Consider the following 10,000-nt stretch of genomic DNA (forward strand, 5'->3'; position numbering starts at 1 on the left):
ACCAAAAAAAAAAAAAACGTTAAACCTATACTGGGCATGGTATACAAACCCATAATGTGTCTGCTTTCAAATGAAAAATAATCTGGTTTTTATCAACAGAGTTGATAATGTAAATGACCACCGTACAGGGATTTTAAAGCTAATGTTTCGAGCGTTAGCCCTTTGCTTGGACCAAGGGCTAACACTCGAAACATCAGATTTTAGAATCCCTGTACGGTGGTCAATTTACATAATATCAACTCCGTTTATAACCAAATTTTGTATACTACATGTACTTCCCACCAACGCAGCACCACAGCTCTTTAGAAACTACTCCATGCTTTCAAAATAGCCTCTCAATGCCCTGAAAAACTAAAAAACCGAAGAAGCTACTTGACTCACTTATACCGAAACATAGAATCTTGATTCAGTGACTGAATAAACATTATCATGATAAATGTTTGTCTTGTTTAAGGGCCATAGGCCAACTCGCGACTTTAGCAGAAAGAACACGAGACCACACAGAAAAAAACAAGCACTGTAATGGCACTTAATTGGCACCTACCTTTCGGGTAATCCTCATCTCTCTCCAGTGCCTTTGAAATCATGACAAGACAGGCTAATGAACAAAAACAAAGGAACACCATGCAAAAGAAGTTATTAAAACTTGGTTAATTATGACAAAGCAAGGAAAAAAATTAATATAATTAATGATAATGATTGTATTGTTAGTTCTAATTTCCTTTCATTAAATTCTTCCAGATACTGTCAGTATGTCCAGAGTTTCACTAATTACATCTACATCTACATGTTCCAGCACTCAGCAAAGTCCCTTTTGACTTGTGGCTGTTTCTGCTTAGGTGGCCTCATACACCACAAGCCTTTTTAGAGACATCACCGCCAAGCCCGCCACTTCTGCTGGAGAGAACAGAACAGCCACAACACCGGGGACTTTATCCCCTACTCTTCTCTAATAGTGTGTGGGTTCTTTAATGTCCCACAGGGAACTTATGAACATAGAAGATATTTGTGAGACAGGTCCTACGGTTTATAGTCCTTATCTGAGAAGACTTGAAAGTCTGTCCATTTGCAGATGAAATTACAAAGGCAGCACTTTCTCCTCAGTTATTTTAAGATCCTGAGTGTTGATCGGCCGGGGTTTGAACCCGCGACCTCCCGCATGACAGCCCGTTAGCTTTCAATTGGTATTAGATGCATGCAAATTTTGATAATTGTCACAAAGTGTTCTCTTACATGTAACTTTCTCTTCAACTGTGACATTACTTGCACATTGTTTGCCTAGAATACATGTAACCTGGTCCCAGGGAACCCCTGGGAATGAGGTTGGAATACATGTAGACCCAATGAAAATCAAAAATAGCACCTCATACAACCACATTGTACTGTTCCCAGTAAACAAAAAATGTCTGCGATTACCCCAACTTTCCAAAATACCAATTGAAAGGTAACGTTCACCTGCATTGTTGTAAATACATAATTGACACTTCGCTCCAAATTAGTTGCAATTCCTGGGCATTAGTGTCCTGTTCACCTTCCGCTCGCCAAAAAAAATGTACTTCGAATTGCACGGTTTAATGTAAAAAATGAGGCTAAATGGCGTTTAGGCCACAGGTTGAAATCAAGACTGCTGCTACAGCTGGAGTACCCTTTAAACTGACCTTTCTTCACTCTGGGGCAGACCTATAACTTTTGCAGGCTTAACCGTGTACATCATGGTTGAATTACAGTGGCTCGTACTCGGCTATTAGAAGATCATTTTTTGGCTTGTGTATTCAAAGACTTCCTCCCCTACACTCCCAAATTCTGGTGAGTATCAGGTTGGTATACACTCCCTGCCTTTTTTTTGTTTTTTTTTTTTTTTGGGGGGGGGGGGGGGGGTGTGACCGTGCATTGGGTGGTGGCCACTTGCAGGGTTTGCCCTGGATACGTCCTCCAGAAAACAGATCGCTTCATCTTGGCACCACCATCTAGACAAACACACCCTCCCAGCTCCCAAGCTAACACAACCTGTACTGTCAGTTGATCCTTTTGGTAACATGATATACTGGGCACATTATTGAAAATACTTGGGTAGGGGAGTCAGGGCGGCTTAGCGGTTATCAACTGTGCTTTCCACCTCTGTGAGCCACATTCCAGCCTAAGCCCCGAGGTCGTACAATGTCTGTGGGCTGAGTTTCAGTCGATCTCAATCTCCCCCTGAGGGTTTTTCTCTGGGTATTCTGGTTTTCCTCCCTCCTCAAAATCGACTCTGAGTCATTTACATCCAGCTCTCTGGTATCCTTCCCTTTCATTGAAGTGAATGAATCAAGTTGGTATTATTTATTATTTATATTAATTAAGACAGACATATGAATGCCATATTGCAATTTGCCTAAAATTTGATTACATGAAAGTTATCAAAGTCAGTTGTGTCTGAATTACATATTCATATAATTATGAGCTTAAGTTTATTGTTGGTAAACATCATTGAGTTCAGCAAAGTACAGCATACATGTAGGTCCCCCTAAAGAACAACAAGCAAACTTGGAAGACCAAAGCATGTGTTAATAAGCCTTCTAAACTCAAGAGCATGATTGTGGCAGCCTGTGGGTTGTCATCCCCAATAGGTTGCCCCATTGAGTCCTTAGCATATTAATTTTTACAACAAGAGAGTTAATTAAAGTTTGCATTTTTGTTATTCAAGAAAACTTCAGCTAGTCGTCAGAATGGGCCTTGAACCTGCATGTAAAATCCCTGGATCTCACAGCATCCACCTTTACCCTTTGACGTCCAAACCGGCCTAAACCGGCCAGACAATTTTACTCATCATTGGGAGCCCCTGGGAGTCGATGGGTTAATATTACTCTGCCACACTGCCTCCTCATGTACTTACTATAATAGTCTCCAACGGCAAACAGCACAGTGCAGAGTAGGTCCAGACAAGGCAGTGCTTTGGATTACATTTCAAACCCTGGCAAAAGGCAGAAACATGGATTTGAAATTATGCAAAATTCCACATCCATAATAATGCTAAACATTGTGGGCATGTCTTTTCAAGGATGCACTTGCTGCAACTCTCAGTACAAAACTCGAACTAGCTTTCAAGGTCAAAGAGCCTTTTTTTAACATGGCTAAACATAATTTAGGCAAAGTTAATCTCAAGCCAATGCAGTGTGTGATTTCGCAGCAAGTGGGCGTGTCTTTATGTTGAGGGTGCCCCAGAATCTAGGAGGGCTTGCTTAAGCATGGCCATACAATCTTTGGCCATTTTTGCAGATTCATTGAGCCTCACCCTTCCTGTCCCAAGGCTACTTTGTCATGGAGGTAAATATCTGATCAGGTAAGTGCTTTCTGACCACTGAACCCTGTTCCAGTGTGACAGTTAGATTCGTACAACATGTACCTGCTTCAGGTTGGTTCCCACAAGCAATTTGCCAGGGAAACCACCCTATGGTACTGGTGCCTGGATCACAACAGGACCCTTCCCGCTAACTTTTAAGGTACCCAGTTCCCAAGTTCATTAAGCGCATCAATGTGTTTACTGTAAGAGTTTAATAAATTACCAGTGTGTCATTTATCATTTTACAAGCTTGTTATTTCTCAGCAGAAGCATCCTTTTTGAAGGGTGAGAGTTACATGTACAGTATATCTAAGAAATGTTTATGTGATAATAATTAAAACCTCTTCAAATGAGTGCCGCGCCAGACAGAGGTCAAAAGTCTTCATTGCCACTACTCCAAGATGGTACCATACGGTAACATCTGAATCATCCAGAGCAACAGCCTGGCAAGAAACAGTAAGAATCATTTAGAGATGAATACTATCATCTGCCCAAATGTATAATAATCACATTATTGTAACATAAATGCAAAAACGTTTGACCATTAACAGAACATCAGAATGCTGACAATAGGAGATGAATGCAAGGGAAGTGAAGGATCAAACCCCTGGCAGTAATGATATAATAATAATAATTGCCTGGATTTTTGTTTCTCTTTTTGTGTGGTCTCATTCAATCAGAAGCCCTAGTTCAACCCCATGAATAAAAAGCATCTGCCCTCACCAACCATAAAGTAACCTTCAATACACGTATATCATTTCCCTACACTTACAGGTGTAACTTACATGCACAGTGAGATGGGGTCTGAAAGGATATTCTCTTACACTTTTGACTCCTGAACTGCCCATCCCTCCCTCCCCCAATTGACATTATGGTGTCAGAGCGGTTAGACAGAGTTAAATCCATTCCAGTTCTCATTCCGGGGAGTCAATGGGTTAACAGAATGACTATAAGGACTAACAACTAATTTAACCAACCTTAGGTTTTTTATGATCATAAATGTTGGCAACTAGAAATATACTTAATCATGTTTTAACCGACCACCTCCCTACAAGGCTTTTCAAGGCCAATGAAACAAAACATAGAAAAAAGTGTAAGAATCCCAACCAGTGGGAAGCAGGCTTGTTGTCTGCAGTGTGTACAAGCCTAACAAAGGAGCTACACGTAATACTGTAAATGGATTTCCCAGAAAATGTTTAACTGGTGATGGTGCCTCCATATTACTGTACATGTAGATCTTGCTGGGGTACAATTCCATGACCTCACACGACAAAAAAACACTGGGCTTATAAAAACATGGTCACTATTATTGGTTGGTACATGTATGTACATGTAATTTGTTGCATCAATTCACGAGTCACCTGCAGATATGCATCTATAGATTTCTCCCACTGTTCTCTTTTCTCTGCCAGTGAAGCCAAGTTTTTGAAAGCAGAATATTTCAGCACATGACCAGCTTCAGTTAACCCAGCATCATCATCAACAGGAGGGGCCTACATACAGTAATTTATTTTAAGTCAAAAAATCAATTAACAATAAAATAAATTAATTAGCATCTTTCATTCAGCTTTTTAAAATTAATGATGAACACAATTTTTTCATGGTACACAAGATGAAAAAACAGATGAATGAAACAATGAATCAAACTAAAGGAGAGTTCTCAGCCAAAAACAATTCTCCTTCTATTACCTCTTTTACTAGGGCGGAATTCAAAAGCTGATTATAAGCTTCTTCCGAAGCTGTGTAATCTCCTTTCTGTTGCAAGGCGAGGCCTTTGTTGTAAAGCTCCAAGGCCTCTGACTCCTGTTTGGTAAATAAATTTTAAGTTAGATTAAGTTAGGAAAAACCCACAGTCTTTTGAGATCCTTCATTGACCATAAGACCATAGAGAACCTGGTTTGGGATTAAAAAAAAAATATTTGTACTGCAAAACCTACATTGTAAGTCTAGTTACTTTTCCATTGGAGAGGTTGATACAAAAATTAATGAGTTCTTCCCTGCAGATTTAAAGCTTTAACCAACAAACCATGCAGAATGCTGCTTTTATATTATTTTAATCCATGGTAAGACAAACCAAGTTTAAATGACTCAGCCATGTATTTTGTGCTTTCATGCATACAAGATAATTGCTGGTTTTCACTCACGTGATCAACAGCCATGTTTTTCAATGAAAACAAAAGGAAGCGTTGTGACGTCATGTGAAAACCAATTGCAAGAATATTAACTAACAGTTACAGTTGTGTCAAGAGTGAAATAATGCCCAAACATATAATCTGAGATCAACATGTACCCAAACAAGATTTGCACGCAGGTTGAGCAAAACTGTTACAGTAACTGTCGATGCAATTAATGTTCTACAGCTACACATGTATGTACCACAACATAAGCATGGAGGACCATATCATGTTTTAAAAAGGTTTATTCCTCTGGGAATTGAACTTGACATAATTATCACTGGTACTTGATGACATAACCTACTATCATAGTACCTACAGTGTGAAACCTCAACTTTGTCTTTAGAGATACAGTGTACATGTACATGCATGTACAAAACGTATTTATTGCAACTTTCAGTTCAAGGAAAGTTCTACATGTATATATACATAGGCATGTGTGTTGATTTATCTATGTATATTTGCCATAGGCTAGGTATAGCCATACTCACCCCCCCCCCCCCCCCCCGAGTTAAAACGTTTTCCTCGGGGGTTGGTGTGGCTACAAATTGGCTTTGTTTGCCATAGTTATAGGCTCTATAGGTGGTTTTCATGTTACATCATTGCAGCCATATGTCGGTGGAGGAAACCAAAAGATCACTCATTAGCTCTCTTTGTTCGTCCACCAGCATTTTTGTGCATTACATTATTGTTATCTGTTACCCTAGAGATTGCTTGCAGGCCACCTATGGTCTCTACCCTACCTTAGCTTGCTTGACACTTTCCTGGGTAGGCTCTGGTTCACTTTCCTCACTCGAGTCATCATTTAATGCGCATAGTCGAATCTTAAATTGTGCATAAAAAATCTTTCAGTAAAAATAATCTCAAGCCTAAATTTGCGCTGCAAAACGTCAAAATAAATTGGTGGAACGCAAGTCTGCCAAGTAAAAAGATGAAACAAATCAAAGCTTAAAAGACCTACCATAATCTCCCTCTGCAATTCACTCAGATATTACAAGTTAAAGAGGTAGTAACTGTGGGCAAAACAAGACGAAACTGTGCTCCAAGCACCAAAATCAAAACACATGTAAGCCGCCATCTTGTATCTTAAGATGGAGAGGCTACTAAGCTCGTCTGGTTCCAGGCTATCAAGATGGTGGATCGCGGGGTTTTCGAAAACCTTTACAACCATTTGGATGTATTTCACTGAAAGTTAAATGAAATGTCTAGACTCACACAGCAAAGTGGCGACGACAATCGTTACATTCTTGTGGCCAAGTTGGACAATGCTCGTAATCTTCATAGCATCCTGAAAGCGGTTCATTTCAAAGAGGTAAATTCAACTAAATTATTCGGTAGACGGTACCCAGTAGACTGTTGTAGCAGCTCTCGTAATCTGCTATCGTTTGGTATTGTAAGCAGCTTCAGTTGTTTTTTAGACTAGATTATTGTTTCAATTGTTTAGTCTTTTGTTTTTGGCTAGGGCAGCGAGCTAATCACGAGAGGTGCTACATCACCCAAATTATTTGAAATTCATTTTCACTGCTAAATTTTAAATCCTTGGGATTCCTCCTACTTGTCATCGTTTTTTGCAATTGTTGGTGACGTCGTTCTCAACATCCTCCGTCCCTACAACCGTATCGCGGTTTTCGTCATCATCTGACCCTCTATAGCAACACGCAACCATTGTCATCATCATCATTGCAGGGGTTTCAATAGAAGCCGGTTACCGGCGGTATACTGCCGCCTGCTTTGCCTCACACCGCCGGCTAGTTTGCCTTGATTTTCACTAAAAATGTTATCATAAACTTGTCAAACTGCCGCCTTTTATAATGGGCTATCATGGACGGCTATTTCAGAAGTTATTGAAACCCCTGTCATTGTCGTCGTCAGCGTCGTCATCGACATCATCGACAACAGCAGTAGCAGTAGCATCATCTTTGGCGTTATTGCTATCATCCTCGTCATCATCATCATTGTCGTCGTCATCATCACCATCCTCTTTATCATCATCTTCAACATTCATTCTCATCCCACTGAATCTCTGATCCAACAACATAATCTTCCCCTCCATTCATAAATAGTCCTCACTGTTGATCATTGTCATCTTCATCACCATCACTTTTCCTGGTACTTAAAAGCAGGAGAGCACAGGGCTGGCATACAGACTCACCTTCCACTAACGTGTCCTGGCTTTGATTCCCGCACTCATCATCTCAAATGGGTTGAGTTTGTTGGTTCTTGACTCTGCTTTGACATGTACTCTGGTTTTCCCCTTTCCTCAAAAACCAACCTTTGATTTCAATGATTTCAATATTCAGTGTCCCCAGCACTAGATGACTAGTCTTGACATTATTTAATAATCAACATTAGTGTTGTCATCCAGAGAAATTAATATACCAGAAAAGAGACTGAGCGTCATGATGATACCCTCTACATGTAGGTTCGTAATTTATTAATTTTTATACTAACTTATTATCATTATCAGTCAGCCACCTGTTTTGTTAGTAGCAATGGTCTCAAGTTCACTGTGGAAGATTCAAAGTGTGTGCAAGCCAATGCCTTTGTGCAGAGTGGTATCTTCCAAGACTTTATTTTCAAAGAAGAGAGTGCCACCTTTAGGATAAATTTGAATGTTCTATTGGTAAAGTATTGATTGTTTGACAGTTCAAGAAATTTAAAACTTTGTTTTTCTTTACCTGCACTGAACATTTGCTGGGCAATGATCAGTTCCACCAAAGGGACACTGAATTTTTTTAAATTTTTCTTTATTCTTCAGGAATGTCTGAATATTTTTGGGTCCTCGAAAGATGCTGGAACTTTTACTGCACTGAAGATGTGTTACGCTGGTTATGGTTCTCCTCTCATTCTCATGTAACTATTGTCGTGCCTGACCTCCTCTTTGTAACATGTCAAGATGACGGGCCTGCCAAGATTAACTCTAGATAGCTACCCGCAGGCCTGTGCATTTGTGTAAATAGCTAAAGTCAAGGATTTTTTGTTGTCAAGATTTCTTAGGTTTCTCTCTTTTCCTATATGTACATGTATATCCCTCAATAGATAAATACTACGATTCTCAGTTGAGTGTGACACTAGGGAAGTTTGGTGACAAAGTTTCAGCATTAAAGTTACCATGTTGTCAAGGGCAACATCGTTTGTTTCCAAGAGTAACTTTTAGGGCCTTGACGTCACAAGCAATGAGCACGCCAAAATCTACAAATGGTAATGGTTAAATTAAAACTGACGACTGTTACCAGTTAAATGACGTAAAACCCCGAAAAGTTACCCTTGGAAATGAAGCAAGTTGCCCTTGACAACATGGTAACTTTAAAGCTGAAACTTTGTCACCAAACTTCCCTAGTTTTATACTCAACTTTTCTCTTATTTGTAGAATTCTCTTATTTGATAAGATTTGAAATTCTCTGTTTCTAGGTTGGAAGAAGGAGGTGTCCTGACTGACTGCAGTATTCAAACTCAAGAACCTGACGAAACATTAGACTTTGACTTCAGCAGTGCTGAGGTTCTTAACAAGATCATAATGAAAGTAGGATAAATTTATCATTATTAAACTTACATCACCACCATAATGATTGCTTTCTTTTTTGCAGTTTTTTTTTCTGGCAGAGAAAGAGCATTTTGCCAAGGTTTAGGTTTTCAATCAAACATACTTCTGTAGCTTGCTTCAGGAAAATGGGTTTTCAAATAAAATAAAATTTTCACAGGGGAAGAGAAAGGAAGGAAATAAATACAGAGTTGTATAAATTTAAAGAGGTCAAGAGTTAATCAATGATTGTTGCATTAATTTGTTAATTAATTGTGTTTCCTGTACAAATGCATGTTAACTGTTTTTACTTACAAAAATTGCTCTAGCAACTCTGTAAGTACTGAACTTTGAAATGAGTTCCAGTAGAACGACAAAAAAACATTCTTTGTACTTGTAATTTTGCACATCAATTTAGAAAGGAAACAATGGAAATAGGCTTAAATGTTATACAGAACAGACTGCCCAGAATAACTATGTACTAGAGGGTTGGTTGTTCTAAAAAAAAATTAATGCTCTTTTTTTACATGATAGTCAGAATGTTTAAAGGAAGCATTTGGTGAGCTGGACATGACCAGTGAAGTGCTTCAGATCCTCATGTCACCAGACAATCCCTTCTTCCGACTTTCAACATTTGGTCATGCTGGAAGTACCCATGTAAGATTCATTCATTCCATAATATTGAACACAGTTATGTGACTATGAAATAAAATGTATATTAATTTTTGTTGTGCATGTTATAGACAAAAGGGAGAAATGATCCTCTCACTTATCTGGACAATTTAAGCAATTGTCTCTTATAGACACCTGAGAAATTCAGGTGGTTTCAACGAGATTTCAACCCATGACCCTTGCAATGCCCGTGCAATCAGTTCTACCAACAGAGATATGAAGCCACTCAGTTGGGACCTGGTCAATGATAAAATTCATCGAGTTCCTAACAGGAACACATGAACCCAACAAATTGACCTGTTCCCAATTGTGAGT

General features: G+C 39.1%; 2 protein-coding genes across 2 annotated transcripts in view; one reads left to right on the plus strand and one right to left on the minus strand.

Annotated features, from left to right (window-relative positions):
* Nucleotides 1-3,556: 3,556 nt before the first annotated feature.
* Nucleotides 3,557-6,585, minus strand: LOC137988426 (calcineurin-binding protein cabin-1-like). Its single transcript, XM_068834404.1, has 5 exons — nt 6,455-6,585; nt 6,237-6,317; nt 5,009-5,122; nt 4,681-4,812; nt 3,557-3,762 (listed from the first exon to the last, which is right to left on the minus strand). Exons 1-5 carry the CDS (start codon nt 6,455-6,457, stop codon nt 3,640-3,642), a joined length of 453 nt encoding a protein of 150 aa, XP_068690505.1. The 5' UTR covers nt 6,458-6,585; the 3' UTR covers nt 3,557-3,639.
* A 33-nt stretch (nt 6,586-6,618) lies between these two features.
* LOC137988425 (cell cycle checkpoint protein RAD1-like) overlaps nt 6,619-10,000 on the plus strand; it is a 7,737-nt gene continuing 4,355 nt past the window's right edge. The window contains exons 1-5 of the mRNA XM_068834403.1: nt 6,619-6,805; nt 7,961-8,116; nt 8,252-8,346; nt 8,905-9,016; nt 9,548-9,670. Coding sequence (XP_068690504.1) covers nt 6,695-6,805; nt 7,961-8,116; nt 8,252-8,346; nt 8,905-9,016; nt 9,548-9,670 — 597 coding nt within the window. The 5' untranslated portion in view covers nt 6,619-6,694. The remainder of the gene's footprint in view (nt 6,806-7,960; nt 8,117-8,251; nt 8,347-8,904; nt 9,017-9,547; nt 9,671-10,000) is intronic.

This window comes from Montipora foliosa, unplaced genomic scaffold, assembly GCF_036669935.1.
Source record: "Montipora foliosa isolate CH-2021 unplaced genomic scaffold, ASM3666993v2 scaffold_417, whole genome shotgun sequence".
NCBI lineage: Eukaryota > Metazoa > Cnidaria > Anthozoa > Scleractinia > Acroporidae > Montipora > Montipora foliosa.